General features: G+C 49.2%; 1 protein-coding gene across 3 annotated transcripts in view; it reads right to left on the bottom strand.

Moving 5' to 3' along the window:
• The window catches only part of VWA5B1 (von Willebrand factor A domain containing 5B1), a 67,820-nt gene that overhangs the window by 35,338 nt on the left and 12,665 nt on the right, over positions 1 to 19,817 (bottom strand). For all 3 annotated transcript variants that reach the window (XM_019500040.2, XM_019500039.2, XM_059716619.1), the window contains exons 2-8: positions 10,770 to 10,955; positions 10,059 to 10,220; positions 9,241 to 9,463; positions 8,359 to 8,501; positions 7,520 to 7,651; positions 7,132 to 7,256; positions 2,576 to 2,752 (exon numbers count right to left, since the gene is read on the bottom strand). In XM_019500040.2, the coding sequence (XP_019355585.2) occupies positions 2,576 to 2,752; positions 7,132 to 7,256; positions 7,520 to 7,651; positions 8,359 to 8,501; positions 9,241 to 9,463; positions 10,059 to 10,220; positions 10,770 to 10,908 (1,101 nt within the window). In that variant the 5' untranslated portion in view covers positions 10,909 to 10,955. The remainder of the gene's footprint in view (positions 1 to 2,575; positions 2,753 to 7,131; positions 7,257 to 7,519; positions 7,652 to 8,358; positions 8,502 to 9,240; positions 9,464 to 10,058; positions 10,221 to 10,769; positions 10,956 to 19,817) is intronic.

Genomic DNA, 19,817 nt, shown 5'->3' with positions numbered 1-19,817 from the left:
CCTCACTTGTGTACGTGAAAGATGTTGTTTGCCTGAGAAACTGGAAAGGGAAAAATGTTAAAGGAAGAGAGTTTCAAATAGAGCTTGATTCAAGGAGGTGAGAAAACGTTCACTGCAGGGAGAGGGCAGGGAAAGGAGATGTCACAAGGAGTATTTGGAAGCACTTGTGACAATGGTAATACTTCTCATTTGCCTAGGGGAGAAGATCTCAAGGTGAGGGGTCTGAGTCAGGAGTCAGAAAATAGGGGTCACTCTGTGTCCTTGACAAGTTACTTTGCTTCCCTTAGTTTCACTTGCCCTATCTGTAAAATGGGGTTAAGAATCTGTCCTTTCTTCCATCCTTTGTCAATTTGGGTTAAAAGCACTTTCTGTCTGTACCGCACTAAGCATAATTAGACCCTGATCTCAGCTGGCATCACCACAACAGAAGTAATCAACATGTCATCATGAGCTTTGGCTACAACCTCTCATTTTAAATAGGTATTATCCTGATTTGCAGCTACACACATTGAGGTACAAGGAGATTAAGCGATTTGCCCAAGAGTACTGCATGAATCAGTAACTGACCTGGCCAGAAAAGCTAAGTATTCTGGCTCCTCTCCCCATATTCTAGCCAGCTGATGCCACCCCAACCCAAGTGAACCTGAAGGGATGCCCAGAAAGTCAGAACAAAGCTCATAATGACTATAAAATTTGGGGGCAGCCATTCCTTGAGTGTTAATGAAGCCACCCTGCATCTCTGCCATAACACGGGGATGACATACAGGTCCCTGGGGACACTGTCAACAGGAGACAGTAACCTGCAGCAAGATGTACAGGCAGATGGGTTTCCAAAGGGCCCCCCAGCTCCCACACTCACAAGGGCCAGAGAGGTGACAGTGGGACTGACTTGCCTCCAGGTGACCCTATGCACCAATCCTTCCAAAATGATGCTAACAGCCAGCACATGACAAAGGAAGCTCTTGCACTCTGCTGGTGGGGGGCCTTCCTAATCCCATTCTCATCAAACCCACCATCAGATTGGCAAAGATAAGGGCTTGGTAAGGCAGTGTCCTACAGAGTGGTAGCTGCAGAGGCAAAGAATCTACCCACAAGAACATGTAACAGTATCACCAAGCACTTCTAAGGGTAGGGGGGGCTCCAGTATGGGTGGCCGGGGCCAAGACACTCCCCATGGCTATCCCAAGTATGTTCTATTAGTAGGACACACAGCTGTGATGGAGCCCTGACCATCCTGGCAGCCACCCTGGGGACAGACTACCTTTGCAACCCACCCACATCCCCAGGCCTGGGAGCAGCAGCCCATACTGACTCAGGATAGTGTAATGTGCAGGAAGCCAGCAGGGATGAATGGATCCCAAAGGATTCAGACGGAGACCTTCCTAGTGGAGCTCCTCTCCCTGAATGCAGATGTTCTCGGCAGCCTGCCAGTGCCAGCTGGCTCCAGCCGGACACAGACGTGATCTCTGATGCATCTTCATCAGAGATGATGCTAATTAAAGAGTTGCCAGGGCGATTTCCTCATTGATGGATGTAGCGGTTTGGAGAAGGGAACTCTGGCTCAGCACAGTAACCTAGATGGTTCTGCTGGACAGTGGCATGGAGCCAAGATCTACCCTGATTTATGGCCCCTGCAACTCCCTCCCAGGAGGAAGTGCTTTGTCTGCAATAACTGAATAGCAGGGTTTGCTCTCGCAGACCCAGTGCTGTGAGCCCTGCCTGGACAAACAGACCCGTTGGATTCACTGCTCCTCATCTGAGTTCAGGGTGGCAAGACCAAACTTACACAAAGGTTGATCAAAGTCCAATGAAAATAATGGAAAGACTCCTGCTGACTTCTCTGGGTTCCCATCAAGGGTGTGGTTACCCCATCATCCAATGATAGATGTGTGTAGGGTTGCAACTCCTATGTGCCTACAGGTTTTCATAGATCTAGTGCACCTTCCAACATATACTTTTATACCTAAGCGCTGCTTCTCAGTTACCCATCCTCACTGAAATGCAGTCAGCTTTTAAAGCAGTGCATTGGTCTTTTAATACTGCAAATCTACATGGCAGTTTAAGCTAGACTGCAAGGACAAATTCCTTTAACCATTGAAGCAACTGCAAACAAGCAGCATATGAATTCATATTCCTGTCCACAGCATTTCCTGCCCAATGGTCTCCAAATCTTTCATAACCTTCACGTGAGCCAAGTAAACATGGTTATTCTACTTCCACACAGAGAACGGAGACAGAGACTGGTTCAATGACTTGACCAGGGTCACACAGTGTGTTACTGGAGGAGCTGCCAGCAAAGTGCCTCTGGGTTTCCCTGGAGGTCTCCTGTTGAAGCACTGATCAGGCCTAAGCCCCTGCTGAGACTGTGAATTGTGGCTACAAAACACTATGCACATGCCCTGAAGATGCTGAAAACAAAGCTGTTTCTGATTTGTCTGTACCTGACTATCCCCCAACAGCCAGAAAGCCAGCAGAGACGGGCAAGTGCTGTTTAACACTCATTCACTGCCCCTCAAACTGTAGAAAATCTTCAACCTCTTCCCCCGCACCACCCCTCATCACCCACCGGCAGTACCTTGACCCGATTGATGCTCACGCCACTCATGCTTCCACTGCGGTCTATAAGAAATATAAACTCTCCCTGGGCTTTCCTGAGGTCTGGCTGGATGTTCCTCAGGTTGGGGCAGAAGTTCAGCATAATCACGGGGTGGTGAGGAAGGTCCTTGTGCAGCCGTTTCCTGATGATTTCTGTCTGTAACACAGAAGACAAGCTCTTCAGAGGGAACGTGCCAGCATCCCTGCTCCTGACAAACCTCTCCAGATTATTTCCCCTTACCCCTGACTCCTTTTCCCTCTAGAATTGAATCAGAGCAGTGTTAGGTGACGCCACAGTAAAAGTGCCCCAGGCCTTCAACCCCTATGAAACTGCCTGTGAGGAACTACATATTTGATTTCTGTCAGTGGACAGCACCCAGAGCAAATGCTGGGCACTTAGCTGGGATGGTTTAGTGACCCTACCTTGAGCAGGAGGCTGGACTAGATGACCTTGTGAGATCCTTTCCAGCCCTGCCTTCCTATGAACCTATGATCCCATGAAACCAGTGAAGATAACACCAGGTAGGGAGTGCATGAATGCACAAGAAAGGCAGCTACAAGTAGGAATAAGCATCTCCCCACAACAGATCGCTAAACATTCTCTTAATTCAGCCTCATGAGAGCAGGTAGGTTGGTGTTATAATCGTTCCCATTTTACAGCTGGGTAAACCAAGGCAAAGATTCATTAGTGACTTCTCCCTCGTCACTAAGCTTCAGAACTGGAATCAAATCTCAGGGGGTTGTAGGTTATATTTCAATGTGATGCAATGGCTGGTTCTGTTAACTTCTTCTGTTCTGCTTCTCCTACCCATTCTTGTTATCATATTTTATTGCCTAAATCAAAAAACCTATAAAATAAACTGACCCACCATTCAAGACATAATTACAGTAGCATCTGGCATGATATATATTTTCTTTATGGCCCGTTATAGCTCAAATTTAATGGGTTTCTGCATTTTGTTTAATATTACTTGATGTATTGATCTAAAAAGATCTATAAAATTAAATTAAAAAAAAAATCCAGTGATGGTTATGTAATCTCCTCTGCGATGGCTGCAAAAGGCAGCCCTTGACAGATCACCTCTGCTGGAGTGAAATCATAGCCTCCTCGCTCCTTATGGTGCCTCACTGACTACATCAGCGGAGACTCTGGCCCCTCGTTCCCAGTTCTGCAATATTGAAACATGCTCTGAAGCAAACTCTTTGATTGTTGTCAGTTCATAAATAAGACTCCTGATGCTCTCTGATTGCAGGAGAAGTTATGAAGACCTTTGCTCAAAGAACTGGACTCATTTTAGACAGCTGGTGAGTCTCTCATTCCCAGAGCCTGCTATAAATTAATTACTAATCCTTTTTTTCCCATATTGGTCTGAGCATAATGCTGACACCTTCCCTCACCCAAGGAACAATTTGGATTGATCTGCACATGCAGGCTTCATTTCACAGCTACCCAGGCAGAAATTTTCTCACCAGCTACCTGTGGAAATGTATACCCTATTTAAAGGAATAAGTTGAGTACCCTGCAGGTACATTAGCCAAGATAAAATGACCAGAACTATTGGCTCTCATGCTTCAGGACATGCATTGATCCATCACTCCCTGGGGGAGTGGGGGTTAGGAAGGCCTTCCCCTGCCTTCATGTAATGTTACTTTTTTTTTAATACCTTCCTCAAGATGCCAGCAATGACCTCTGTCAGAAGATCAGACAAAATGGATCATCAGTCAGATTCAGGAGGGTAATTACTACGTAACTTCATATAGATTGTAGTAGCACTTCCTTTGATCGACATCAAAGGCCTAACCCTGTGTGTTCCTCAGCCCCTCCTGGGAAAGCACCTCTTTTGCTGTGTATTTCTATGGCCCTCTTCTCCCTAGTATCTGAATACGTTGCAGTGGGTTATGATATTTATCTCACAGTTCCCTGTGATGGAGAATGTAGCATCCCCATTCTACAAATGACGCATTTAGGAACAGGATAGATTAAGTGACTTGCCCTAAGTTACATGCCGGGGCAGCAGTAGGAACAGAATCAGGTCTGGATCTATGTCTATGGCCTAAGCACTGGTTTATCCTAGAGTGGAGGATGCCAGCACTTTCCAGGAGGTGCTGAGAACCTCACAAGGCTGAAAGGTCCACGCATGATCAGGGCCTGATCCTGCTAAGGTCTAAATGCACAGGACTCCCATTTGTCTTCAGAGGGAGACGTGTAAAGAAGCCTTTGTGCAGTCAGAGCTGTTGTGGCTCAGCTAGGGAAGATAGCATTTCATTTGCCCCCTACCTTCCGCCTCCCCCTACACCATTATCAAGTTATAATAAACTAATCAGATCTTGTCAGCTGCCAACTGATTCCAGGAGCACATTTGTCCCCATAATCTTGCTAGCTAATGAGCACTCAAATCATCTGCATAACAAACTGAAGAAGGGAAATGAATTATCATGCACCACTGAAATTTCAGAGCTAATTCGTTTAAGCCAAGAGGTGATCAACGTCATGCTCTCAGCAGCAGCAATCCTAGCCTGTAATCTACCCTGGACACCTTTGTCAATGGCTCCTGTGTGAGGGACTAAGTCATGTTCTCAGAGTCTGAGGAGTCCAGCATAGTCATGTCTCTGTCACGGTACCAGCCACACACAGCTGCTATGTTCTCAGCGTGGACGCTCCCCCAGTCCCTCCTGGTCCTAGGGGCAGAATTCAGATTTGAAAACAGGCCTGGAATTATACCCACCAGATAATTTGACAGCTTTAAGACACAGAATAATTAGTCAAGCTTCAAAGCTGTGGGATGGGACATTCATATCCTTCCACCTGCTGCACTCAGAAGGCAATTAAAGAAGAAGCCTGCAGTGTAATATAAATAAGGTTCTCATGCTTGCCTCTAATTGCAAAGGAGAGAAAAGACTTCACTCCAAAAATCTGTCAACATGTTTCAAATGTAATGAAAAATCATCACAACAACAACCCAGAGAGCTGCCTTTGTGATAGCCTGAGGAGGCCCAGGAAGTGTGTGGTAGTATGTAGACCACAGCATGGGCATGGGAGGTAGGATTAAGAGCATAAGTGATGCCATACTGGGTCGGACCACAGGTCCCCTACCCTCGTTAATTGTTGGGTTCTTGTGCTAGGGCTGGTGATGTCTCATTTGGTGACCAGGTCACTGAGGCTAAAACGATTGATGGGGGAGCATTGATGCATGTGTGAGTTCAGGCCACTCGAACTGCTTTGCAGAAACACCAAACACTCAAAATCCCACCCGCTGCCAGCTTCACAGATAACTTGTGTGCGACACTACAGGCCTGTGCATTTAAATCAGGAAACTGGCTGTGTTCTGGATTGCAAGTCTCTAGCCACACATGTCAGTACCCAACTGGCATGTGTACTTTTGATTAAGCCCTTAGCAGTCCCACCCACTCCAAAAAGCTCTAGTCTAAAATCTTTTGTATTCATATCGACCACATGGATGAGGTCATTGAAAAGAGGCTCATCCACCATTTCAAATTTTCTGGAATATTTGCCAAAAATCCTGCTATGAATATTTCTTATTCATTAGTCAATGGAATAAGCATTCATTCCCATCTCGTTGCCTTCTGTCTGGCTAAAGACTCCCAGTCAAGAGGAACAAGCTCATTGGGAGAGTTTGTTTCAGACATGCTACTTTCTACAGCACACAACAGGCATGGTGGCAAATATCACATCTGGCCACTCCCCAGCCTGAATTACCAGGTACCCATTTATAGCTGGGAGCAGCCTCTGGCATTGCTCTTATGTAAGGCTTGGCCTTATCACTCAGAAGCCAGGGCAGGGCTCCCTAACCAGTCTGTAAGCATGGCCCAATAATAAACCCAAGTAATAGCACTTATATAATTAGGCATTTACTACAGGTACCTGATATAGGACATATTTATTTTGCATCCAACTCCTACTGTATTATTCCCAATTATTATGGTCACTATTACAAATAATAGATTTAATACTATATCATGTTAATTCCCTGCAGAATGAACCATGGAGCTACAGTTACATATGAGTGTATAATCTACCATTCCACATCAGACTCATAGCCTCTGCTGTACAGCATCCTGCCTCTGAAATGAGGTTTATGGCCGGGGAGAAAATTCTTCAGTGCTCCTTGCTTAACTAACCATGGGAGAAATTCAGTGAAGGACTTACTGCCTGTAATCATTAGAACTGTATTATGCATGTAGTGTGGATATATTCTGCTATTAGTACTAATTATACTATTTATAACAATGATAATAAACTTGGGTAGTACAATTTACCTTGTACTGATAAATCAATATTTACTTTCCCAACCCAGGCCCTTGCTACAGACTCCCAGGTGCAGTCAACATTTATTTACTGCTAAAAGCTCTGTTTTCTTATATCTAAATCTTCCCCAGTTGCCAGCCAGAAGCCCATCTCAGGAGCAGGATACTGCACTGTGGGGATTTCTGGGACGTGATACAACAAGTAAACTAAAAATCAATCATTTGCTGAATTAAACACCAGCTAAGGGTAAAAGTCTGTTCTCTCCTCACCTTCTTTTCTGCACTGGGGTCCTTCTTTGTCCCTTTAATAAAATCATTTCTTCCCTTCAGGTGTTGTTCATACTCTGCAGGGGTCATGTCACCTTCTTCCATCAAGATATGAGGCATATGGGGCTCTAGAAGGGAAGGAGCAAAGGGCAGGTTTAGACTTCTAGTTTGGGAGACAGAGAGGGGCACAGAATTGGGAAGATGCTACCTTCAAACTGGCTCTAGAGGATAGTAGCCCACACTTCCACATGAACAATTTAGTTCACATACAGGCCTAGAAATGTACTACCTGAAAAGTGCCAAGACCAACCGACTCCCCTTACTTCCAGGACAATGGGAAGAGACCCCTTGGAAAGGAACAGATGGCTGGCAGATGGCACGGCCCACCTACCGCTTGGATGGATTAGTATTTCCACTGGTCTGTCAAAAGTGTGTCTATTGGCTAGCGTGATCATGATGCTCTTGGCAGAGCGGGCAGAGGGATCGGCATCTGCCCGGATCTCATGCGTTGGGCTTTCAACACCTGCATGGGAAAGATGGAGGTCAGGTGGGAGCAGCGCTGGCAGGAGATCTATGGAGAAGTTATTCATGGAGCTGGATGTGAGGGGAGCTGGGCTTCAGGGGACCACAGTGAGAGTGAGGAGACATGGGGTGGCTTCCCTACCCAGCAATAAGCTGCACTCACCCATCGCTGCTCCGTCAGTGTCAACTCCAGGAATGGAGCACAGAGGACACCCTGGGGACACCTGAAGCCACTGCTTCACTGAGCACACTGGAAACCCAGGGCTTGAGCAGGTGCCAGGAGCATCCTCAATGCCTCATTTTTGGCACTGGTGTGCCAGAGTGGGAGCAAGAGAGCAGGGCTTATTGCCTCAGAGACATGACTGAGCACTCTGTGGCCACTGCGTAGTATACTAAGGGAGGAATGAGGGGCAGGTGTATAAAGGAACTGGGAGGGGTGTGTAAGGACCTGTGTGTACCAGCACACCTGGTATTCTGTCCACACTGTGCGCCCCATGTCACCTGTTGCCAGCCCAGTGCAATGAAGCCATATTTGCAGAAAAGCAACTGTGAGTGGAAATCACTGCTCTTCAGCACTGCAGGTGTCAGGCAGGCAGCTGGCTGAGGGAACCCTGCCCAGCTGGAACAGGGGTGTTCCCTTAGTGGAGGGAGGGAGAGCCCTTGGTGGTAGTTCCAAGCAGGCCTGGCTTCAGGCCCTGGCACTCTCACCTGCAAGCAAGCAGGGCCCCCGGATCTCCAGGTGGAAGCTGAATTCGTACTCGGTGGGGTTGGACGCCTCACTCTCCAGCAGCCGGGCCAGACACAGCTTGTGCCCTTGATCCAGGCCCCCAGCTCCAGAGTTATGCCTGTCTCTGTAAGGAGATGAGACTGTGTGAAAGTGGCACCCCGTGGACTTGCCCTCTCTGCTGCACTGCAAATATGCTGTGGAGTCTGAGGGCAAAGCAATCAGTCACTCTCCCAGCTCCTAATGCAGCTGAAGCTTGTTTTTATGCAGCAACCTGAGCTTTAGTTCATGGCTCTCAGCTCAATGCCATCCCCAGGGGCATGTTGCCTTCTGGGGAGCTCAGGAGAGGATGAAGAAACAGCCAGGTAGGCACTAAGCAAGAGAGCCAGACAGAGCCAAAGGCAATGGGAAGAGAAATCGTATGTGAAAGGGAGAGATGGCCAGAAAATGGCCAGGAAGGGGCTAAAAAGTAATGGCTATGTCAGGACATGACCCAGAGGGTGAGTGGGAGGCACCTCAGGGGAGAAGGGGGGTGTAGTAAGGCACACCAAGCCACCAGTCAGCTGCAAGGAGGCTTCTAACAAGAGAAGATGGGAGGTGTATTGACATCGGTAGGGGCAATGGCCTTCCACAGAAACAGCCTGCTGGTCCATGGCCTGGCCTTTGTACTACTAATAGCTTTGAAGAAATTCAGGCCTAAACAAGCAGGCAGGTAAAACCCTGTAGTTAGAGAAGTGATGGGGAAGGGGCAATCTCAGCAGATGCTGCTGAAGGAAACAGGACTCTACAGGCCTTTCTTTGGCACCCCTCACCACAGTGTCAGGGCTATGCCTAAAACCCTCTGGCTCCTTTGCATGGTCCCTTACACTCGGAGCTGATGTCCAGAGAGGCTGGCAGAGTTCTCCATGCTCGACTGGGGGACGCTGGGCACGCACACAGCTGGGAGGAGGACCCTCACCGCCCCGCTAGGCAGTGTCTGAAGCTCCGAGGAGGTGCTGATGAAGATGGAGATGCTTTCCAGTGGAGGGATCATGCCCAGGTTAACCACAAAAAGGATCCTCTCCAAGTCCTCATCCAGCACAAGCCTTCCTGCACAGAGAGAAGGTCACACAGAGGAAATGCACTGGATACCTGCCAGGGGAGACACTCCTCCCCGCCAAGGTGACCTTGTCTGGGTCTCTCTCCTCCCTCAACAGCCCTTGGAAGTTGTTAAACAACTGCACTAGACAATGCCCAGCAGCATCCCAGTGCAATCAGGTGCATTGCCAAGACATTCAATCATAGCTGCTTGGGACTAAGATCTGCTTTCACCTTTCTTTGTAGCTCCAAAAAAGGCCTGATCCAAAGCCCACTACAGTCAATGAGAGTCTTTCTAAGTTCATTTATTTGACTTTCCCCCTAATCATACCCTGTACACTCTCTTTCAGCATCCACTCTCTGTCACTGTGTGACACAGGAGACTGGGCAAGATGGACCTATGGTGTCATCCATAGCAATGGCAGTTATATGTTCTAAGTAATGTAGCCTTCAGAAACAGATGGACTTTCAGGCATACACCATATGAAGAATGAAATGACCCAGCCTCAGCCCTGTGGTCCAAGCCCTCCTGATGCCACATCGTGAGCAAACCTGATGGCTCCACTGAGATTCCCCTATATCACTAAAACACTGAGCCCCTCCTTACCGCTTCCATCTGGAGTCCTCCCATTGGAGACGTTGCTGCAGTCAAAGTAAGAGTCATCCATTTTGGATTTGTCTTTGATCTGCACTGTCACAGCACGTCTGGACACAACAGCTTCAAACCCAACCACCGTGGTGTACTCATCCAGTGGGTACACAAAGAGACCTGCCAATGGGGGGAGACACAGGATTAAGGTTCCTTTCTCTGGCAGGAGCCAGATCTGAGGGTGGAAAAAACCCTGGACCTATAAAAAATGACATTATGGGCTTGGTTCTCAGCTCCAGCACTTTTGCAATTGAAAGGGACAAGCAAGTGCCCAGATCCCCACCTGAGAATTCATCTGATCTGATCCTGGGACAGGGCTCATCTGGCATAAAGCTCTTGCCTGTTTCACAGATTCTCAGCAGTGTGACCCTTGGGGATCAAAGGCAGTGTCTGGAAATTAGAAGAGTCCTTAGGCTTCTCCAACTTATCCTAGCACAAGAGACCTGGGCTGGAGCTGTTGGGTCTTGAGGACTAGCTTCCCAATGGCTCCCAAATAGTTCCCACTGCACAAGAAAATCTGGACCAGAGGTGGGTATTACGGGGAGACATCTAAGGAGGGCTCAGAAGATAAAACCAGTGCCAGGAGTTACCCTTCTCCCATAGTGACCCTGGCACCTGGGGAATACAGCATTTACTCTCTGGACAATGGGACCTCCTTTGGGAACTTACCTTCAAAAGGATGGGTCTCTGGGTTGCCATAGGTCAGAGAAGCTGTCATCCCAAAGGCATAGCCACTGACGCATGAGGTGACCTCAGAGGCTGTGAGCGGGAGCGGGCAGCTGGTTGTCCGGTTGATAAGTCCAGGCATCTTGGTTAGAGTCTATGGGTGACTCAAGTGTCAGGACCTGCAGCAAACTGGAGACAGGTGGAAGGACATGAGAAACATGAAAGAGCCCTGACAGCTGGAATCCCATATTGCCATCACCTCACATTCACTTCTGCAGCTCTGGGATTGGCTGCAGAGCTACGGCTTGGATTTCCTATTGCCCAGCTACTTGGAGGCATCAGCTATCTTGGACCTCTATCTCCTCATACCCTGCAGTGCCCACAGCCTCACCAAGGGTTTTCAAGATACTTGGATATTCCAGACAACTGTTGGCAGGGCAGCCTGTATCTCAGCATGGATGTGGACTCAGTTTCTAGCAGAAGGTGGAGTTGGAGAGATCTCTGGGCTGAACAAAAGAATCCAGTTGGCAAGCACTGGTTATAGCTTCCTCCTACCGACCTTCTTTTTTTCCTCTCCTTTCATAGCACAGCAGCACAGAGTGGGACAGGTGCTAGTGAGATGCAACCACACTGCCCTTCTGTCCAAAGCTGCACCCACATCCATGGAAGGGCAAATGCGTGGATGACTGGCTTTGACTGGCATGAGTATCTCCATCCTTTGCTTTCCCAAAGCAGGCATTCATCCTTCCAATCTGGGGGAGAGCACCAAGAGAGACAGACAATGGCTCTGTGAGGATCTGCTTCGGCCAGGAGGAAGAATTAATTCCTACTTGACAAAGGAGAATGAATGTCCTTGCCAGGGAAGGAAAGGTGAGGCAGCCCAGATCAGTAACACATTTTAAGTCTGCAATGATGGAAAGATGCTGTATGAATACCGGGTATTCTACCCACCACCTAGGAATGCCCTGGAGCTAAATCTGGCTGAAGGATAAAGCCTGAACCAAGCAATGCGCTGACATTTCACCATGAGGCTTAAATTGCCCTCCACTGTATCAGTTTGTTTTAACTGGTATTTAGCTTAGCCTGTGTCTGCTTCTTTCCCAGACAAAGCTTGTTCAACATCTCGCCCGACTATACAATTGATCTAATCAAAGATATCACCAAAAGTCCTTGCTTCTTACAAAGTGATAGACAGACAGATATTCTTGTTCACCACCTAACGTATCTCTGTCTCTTAGCAGACACCACCACAACACTGGCCATATTAATTCATCTCTTTATTGTTGTTGCATTTCAGGAAAGTGGAATGCTGCCCCCCAACCCCAGCCCCCCAAACCCTCAGCTCCAATGTCCTGTGCCTCTACTTCCCTCCTGCAAAGTACGACTCACTTTAATAACTCCTTAAGAGAGCTGCTCATATTTTAAGGAGTTGCCTCTACTGGTTCTGTTAATTAAATTTTCCTTGCAACTCTGCTCCCTCCTAACCTGTTCTCTGTTCTAGCTAATCTTCTCTGAGCCTGTCAGCCTGACTGGCAGATGCATTCAGGTAAGGGCCTTGCAGGGGGTTTCTGTCCTCAGACATCTCCCAGGGGTTCCCAGGGGTAGCTTCTGTCTAGCTGCTCCTCTGCTGGCTCCGGATGCTTTAAACCAGACTTTACAAGATCCATAAGGCGGGGGCAGCAATGAAAAACATCATCTGTCTCTCATTTCCTGCCAGCCCTGTGTTATTAAAACCACCTCTAAATGCAAATGTCCTAGAAAGGGCACACAACAGTCATCAAGACTCATTCCTTGCTGTGGAAAAGCAGCAGCAGCAGCTGATCAACTTAAGAGGCTAAAACAAGTTAGCAAAGTGAGAAGGGCCAGCAAAGACTATAAGAGGGAGGAACAGAACCTAAGGGTCCAGTGAGGCTGGGAGTCAGGGCCAGTGGCTATGGGATCCCAAGGGTTGCTGGGACTTTAACGAGACTGGATAATTGCTATGGATGAAGGACAGCAGAAGTCTGAAACACGATGAACTAATAATAATGTTTTGCAGTTCCAGGACATCTTGCACTTGAGGATCTCTGTGTCAGTCATTCTTGCTGAAGCCTCTCAGCCTTCACTGGATACAGTGACAGATAGGAACAGAGATGTGTCCAAAGGGAGCTTGTGGCAGATCTGGGAATACAACTCAGTGCTGGCTGCCAGTCCCCTGCTCTAGGCAAAAGGACTCATGCTTTGTTTGCAAAACTCATCGCAGGAGGGTTAGATGCTCCAACAGTGACAGATCTGTCCCCAGTCTGATGGCCCATGGGACCGGTCTCATTTAAGCACTCAATCCAACAACACCAGTGACTTGGGAGCTCAGCTGGGGAACAGCCCCACACAGGAACCACTGAACAGGGTCTCTTCTTGGGAAAGAAAACTTTGTTCATGCCTGTGCCTCTGACAGGCAGAAAGAGACCACAAAAAACCAATGACATGCATGTAAAGAAGCCCACAGGACAGGGTGTTGGATGCTTAGCAGGACTAGGCAGCTCATATATCTAGCTAATTTACCCTATTGCCTTTCAAAGTAGTGATGACACCACAGGCCAGACAGTCTGAGAAACCCAGGCTCCTGCAAACAATAAATCAGGAGTCTGGCAGGATTGCGAATGGAGTCCTGCTACAGAGGGAGATCATGAGCATAAATGAGCTATTGAGACAGAGTGCCTCCAGCCAGCAAACCCCATCGTGACTTTGGGGAAAGGTAGAAATGCCGGATGGGAAAGAAGGAGACTGAACGACATGATCAAGGAAAGTACAATCTGAAAGGGAAAAAAAGAAAGGACTGGAGGAGGAAGATTGAAGAGAGGAACGGGGGAGCCAACTGAGCCAGTCTGGCAGCCTGATGAGGTATCACTGTTATGCCATGCAGGGTCAGTGAGGTGAGAACCGAGCCCCTGGTCTCCACTTCTCTGCTCTGGAGGAAGTTGAGGAGCATGTCTCCTCCTGGGATGAACAGCCATAGTATAGGCAGCCAGGCCATCTCTGGCTGCACAGCCCAGGCTGAGATGCAGGGAGCAACAAGGTCTTCAAAGGCAGCACAGGCTGTGTTTGAGACCCAAGGGCAGCTCTCGGGGGAGATTGCTCATCCTCACCAAGGAAGGGCCAGACAGGACAAAAGACAATGATGAGCTTCAGAGACAAGATGATTTATAGCAGCCACATAAATAACATCTCAAAGTGCCATGGTTTGCTGACTCACAGCCTCTGCTAGTGATAGGAAAAGCAGTCTGGCCAGAGGGGAGGTAAATGAGGGTCTGCAGGGAAGATCATTCCCAATTAGCTCTCACCCCACCAAGACAGGACAGCTGTGGGGCCTCCAGCTGGTAGAGGAAGCATGTCTATGCCCAGTGAGAGGTTTGGCAACCACTTTTGTTACAACCTCCTAGAGGGCTCATGTAAGGCCAGAGCCCTGCTGAGCTGGGTACTTAGGAACCCTACAAAAGTAGGAGAGAGGAAAAATTATCAAGAAGAATTATCACAGGGCAGTTATGGCAGAACAGGGCCAAAAGTTTCCTCAGGCCCAGGGCAGTGCTTTAACCACAGCCTTTCCTCTCCAAACTGAAGGGAGAAGAGAAAGAGAAGATGGGGACAACCGAGCTCCAGCACTGGAAGTGGCCACTTCTCCCTTCTCCCCTTCACATGCCTCTTCCTCAGCATGGAAAGGTTTTGAGACCACATCTCTCTTCTCAGCTCTTTTCCTGGTGGGATTTATAAGCCAACCTCACTCTTTATCACTGCGGGACCTCTGCTCCCTGATTCCATCACAGTAGCTGTGCTCCCACCCAGTGCTTCATCGTCGACAAGAATTCGGCAAAGCAGACAAGGACTTCTTGTCCCCGAACACAGAGCAGTGCAAAGCACGCCTCAGCTCGTTCACAGACAGGTGGGCACCAGCAACAGCCTTCCCATGAACAGATTCAGAACGGTACCTCCCATGAGTCACTCTCAAACAGCCTCTATTTCATTAGGCTTCTCCTGGTGGCCCATCCCTACTGCCTACCCTCCCCTGCCTGTGTGTGAAGCCAGGAGCTGCAGTCGGCTCTGCCCTTCCAGGGCACCAACCCCCTTCATCACCCTTGACAGAATGCAGCCATGAATAATTTCCACTTTTTCAGTGTAGCAGGGCTTGAAGCACCGGGGACAGCTTCCAGCAGAGCATAACCCAGGACGTTGGTAAAGCAAAAAGTGATGGTGCTCTCTTCACACACATGCAACACCACTGCCTCCCACCCTGGCACAGAATGCAACCCATGGAGACTCTTTATGGCAGAGACCTACAGAGCCAGGGAGAGCCACTAGGTCTGTTGGCATCCAGCGGTCTCACTAGAGCAGGGGTCAGCAACCCCCCGGCATGCGTGCCAAGTATGGCACACAAGGCCATTTTGCTTGGCACACCACTGCCAGCCGGGGCTCAAAGCAGCTGCTGCCAGCCACAGAGCCCAGGCTGCTCCCAGCAGCTGGCTGGGAGGCTGCAAGCCCTGCTGCAAGCAGACGGGGCTCTGTGGGGCAGCTGCAGCCAGGAGGCTGCAAACAGCCGCTCTGAGCTCCGGCGTGTCGGCACTCCGACTCCTTCCAAGGTAAACATTATGGTTTTTTCGGCACTCCGGCCAAAAAACACTGCCTACCCCTGCACTAGAGAATCTCCAGTCTATTCATTCCACCCAGGGCTCTGACAGAGACACTCCAGCAGCAGTAATGGACCATGCAGTTTTGCTCCTGTGATTGCTAGATAGAAATCTCCTAGCACTTAGATTTGATCATCACATGTTGCCAACCTGCATTTCCCCCACTTCCCTTGAGCTACTCAAGACCCCTGCCTATACCTCCAGTGTCAAACCCTCCGGTCCATACAGTCCCTGGGCTATCTCAGCATGTCACTCAGAGGATGTAGTCACCATAAAGAAACTGGGAGCCTGCTGGATGGCTGTGGGAAGAACTGGGGACAATGAGAAAGTTGAAAAGAGGTAAGAGAGACAGCCAAGGATGTAGTGGAAGAACTCTGGGGACGCAGCCGTGGAGAAACTAGGACCAGCTGTGGGTCTTCATTCAGTCCAAGCCTTTAAAAACACTGAGATTTCTCCACCTTCTGCTGTGCTCTGGCATGTTTTTTATCTCAAGTCTGCATGGAGCTATTGGCTTTCCTAGACATTTAAAACTCTCCTTGATGGAAAGAAGACTCAGATCAACCTGCAAACATTTCCAAGCCTTCTGTCACATGTTCAAGAGGACAGGCAAGTCAGTGCATTGTCCTGGGTGCTGCCCAAACCCCTGGTGAGAGACACTTCCTGTCCCAAAGAAGTTGTAATCAAAACAGGGAATCGAGAGGGCCATGGTCACACAGCATCAGTCAGGATTAGTGCCCAGGCTTCCTGCCTCTCAGCCCAGCACCCCATGAGTCTAGGTTGAACCTGCCTCAGAGCTTCCCTCACCTCTCTCAGAGCTGTGCTGGGAGTCTAGTGGCCAAACAAGGAGCACAGACTATGCACTGCAATCCAGCAAACCTGTACAGAGAGCTCTTTCTACTGCTTCACCTTCAAAGGCCCTTAAAATGAAAGAGAAAATGGCAAAAGCTGCTGGGGAAGACGCTGTGGAGCGGATGGGAGGCGAGGGACCGGTGCTGCGCTGCAGTTCGTGTCAAGCATGCCATCAGGTGTCTACAGCAGAAAGAAGGGCGCTGGGGGGAGGTAGAGAACATACAGAGAAAAGGAAGGGAAGAAGCAAGGGTCTGCAGTCAGGCAGCGCTGCCAGGCAGCTTACAATAACGTGGGCTCTGAGCTCCCCTCTCCGCTCTTCGCAGGGAGCTCTGACTGCCCTGCTCTCTGCTGATGAGCTGCCCACTGGGCAGCCAACAGCCCCCAGTTCTCCATACCACTGCCTGCCTCCTGCATTCCTCTCACTTCTTTTGTTCTCCCAGCCAGACAAGTGGTGTTGTCTTGCTTTGTCTATACACAGCGGAACTGGACCCGAGGTACCTGAATGGTGGGCTAGCTCACCTCTCCAAAGCAAAAGCAAAAGGGAGCTGCTTTCCCTCTAAGCATCCTTAAAGCTACGCTCTTGCCACTAGTGTGAGCCTGGGTAACTGTGCACACACCACCCTACCCCACCTGATCTCAGCTGTGCACTCTGAGGTCACGCATGAAAGGAAGCTGAATTGCAACTCACAGACCTATTACCCTACAAAGATTGTCCGTGGACGAATGCAGGGATTAACAAGCTGAGCTGCTACATTTCATGTAGCAGAAAGCAAAAGGGATGATGACTGCAGTGAGTATTACAGTGCTGCGGCAGCTGGACCTGGACTCACACAGCCCACAGCTGATCAGATAAGCAGCTGTGCCTAAGATTGCTAACAGAGCTGGCAGCTGGCTTGCTGGATGCATCACAAATGTCCTGTGCTGGTGCTTTCTGAGTAGTAGAGGTGGCCTGGTTCTGGGGCAGGGAAGGGAATAATCATTCATTGTTCGTAGGTCAAGCTCAAGACCATTTGCACAGCTGCTGCTACTGCTGGATTTCTGGTCCCTAGCAATCATCGGCTCCTCCTTCCAGCTCTGGTGAGAGAAGAGAGAGCTATCATGGAATGGGGTTACACCCTGGCTGGGTTTACGCTGGGGTTATGGGGAATGAGCCGATGCTGCACCACAGTTACGCAACAGTAGCAGAGAGGTGTGAAGCAAGCAGACCCTTGTCATCGTCAGGAACAAACCACTGCACACAAACAGGTTTGTAGGCAGCATTCACTGAACTGCAAGGGCCTCATCCAAGGTCACTGTGCCAGGCTCAGGTAACATTGCCGTGTCACACTTGGGTTTCAACAAAACAGCAGGAAATCAACAGATCTTTTGAACCCGTGGTCTCTTCTGAAACCCATCTAAGAAGCCAACTTGGTTGCAGAAGATGATGTGGGTTGTTGCAGAGCTGTTTGTGTAGGTTGGGGGCTCCCAGCCAGCTTGCCCCCAGCACCGTGCAGGACCCAAAGCATGTCATTTAAGCACTGTGGGCTGGTAGAGAGAGTCCAACCTGCACTGCTGATAACGTGACACCAGCAGGCTCCATACACTGACACTACCCTGGTGATGCAGAGCATGGTAGAGGACCCGTTGGTAGGCAGCCTTACTCACAGCAAGTGAAATCCAAACAGTGGCTGGGAGTGCGCTTGTGCACAGCCCCCAGAGGTGTATCAGACATGCTAGGAGTGTCAGGACTTGCCAAACTTTTCCTCCTTCAGTTAGATCCAGCGGCTCTTGTCTCTCCATGCAGAATGCCATGTCCTAGGCCCACTCCCTGCCACCAACAGTACAGCAGGAAGCCTTCCAGAGGGATTCACTTGAATTCACTGGAGTCACATACTTCCCACTGGCTTGTTCCTGAGTGGGTTTCAACATAGACTACGGCGCTGTTGCCAGGACCACCTTCTAATTAGATTTGCAACAGAGGTCCTCCCTGCTCATGGGCACAAGAGATCCCAATGCACAGAAGGAGTGATAGTGTCAGGGTCTTGGCCCCTGTCCAGCTGGGCAATTATCTTCCATTTCAGCTGCATGCAGTACTTCACTTGTCATTAACTTTTACGTAGCTTGTTACAGAGCTGGTAGTTTCCACCCTAGAAGCACCCGCATTTCTGTGATGTCACGTGCTCCTTGAATGCTTCATAGTTGTCAGGAGAACCCTTGGGTTGGAATTCTCTCTTGGAATGAGAAAGTATTAGAGAACCTGGTTCTCAGACACATCGGTGAAATGCTGCCGTGGTACATGTGGATCTGGGACATTCGCAGAGGCAGGGTGACATCCCCAAGGAGTCAGACTCTCAGTCCTAGATCTAACTAGAAAGATGAGCCCTCCAACAGCACAGATTTCCCCAGTGCCATGGAGAGACACCTGCTCTACACCAATTCTGAGGGACTCTTCCAGATTCCAGTCTTCTGTCCAGATCCAGACCCCGCCTAGCACTGAGATCACATCCACGTTCACATCATTTGATGAAGAGCGACAAGTTTTCATCTGCTGGGTAAATATTCCTTCAGCTTCATTTGTATCAATCAACACTGACATCCAGTGGCCTGTCAGGATGACTACAGCTGGACAGGTCTTGCAGAGATCAATGAGAGCGAGCTTCCCTCCCATGCTCCGCTGTCCAAGCTAAATGCAGTATGACCTATTGCATTATGACCATTCATTGTTGCTCTCATTTCCAAATGAAGTCAGTGGCTGTGAAAGGCACCAGATGCCTTGAACTGGAAAATAAACTTGTTTGCCTGCAGAACCAGTAAAACCGAGGCCATAACTCCATGCACTTCCCAGAACTGCCTCACCAGCGCACCTCAAGCCTGTGTGGGAAAGATCACATCTATAGAGACCAGTCTCCAAGGCTTTAACCATAAAACAAAGGATGCCCATAACATACAATGTAATATACAGTGCATCCTTCAGCCATCCCACCTTGTCAGAAGTCAGAGCTAAGCTGAGCCAAACCTTTCCAGATCCCCAACAGACTCTGAGATGAATCTTCTTCTGAGTGCTGCCTAGGAAGTACTCGCCTTGGGATAAAAAACGTCAGTGATTCTGTAAGCAGCATTTTTCACTATGAGTACTGAGCCAATTACCCAATACTGTGGCAGGGGTGGGTGGGGGGGTGCTGGCTCTCACAGGAGATGTAAAAGCAAAGTCCAGAGTTGCTGTGGCTCTTACTAGTCTTGTGGCACTTGCCAATAGCATGTTCACCCCAATGACCTGGCCAACCTCCAGTGAAGGTCATCGGGCTGATTCCTTCATCTCTTCCCTGTAACTGCAGTTGGATACTGCTGTAGAAACAGCTGCTGGGTTTCACCCCAGAGGTGACTGCATTTTGGTGGTGGGTGTGAGGATCAGGGCGGATGTGCTGCCCCAACTGTAATCAGGGAGAAATTCTTTTGGGACTAGTGAAGGTGCATGTCCCCGCTGGTGCCGGGCCGAGGAGGATTGGGTGGCGGATGCAGGGGATTGAAGGGTGAGGAGCAGATCTCTGCTAGCAGAGGCGGGAGG

This window comes from Alligator mississippiensis, chromosome 13 (genome assembly GCF_030867095.1).
Source record: "Alligator mississippiensis isolate rAllMis1 chromosome 13, rAllMis1, whole genome shotgun sequence".
Lineage (NCBI taxonomy): Eukaryota > Metazoa > Chordata > Crocodylia > Alligatoridae > Alligator > Alligator mississippiensis.
The sequence above is the reverse complement of the archived record's forward strand: the minus strand, read 5'-3'. Positions and strand labels throughout refer to the sequence as shown.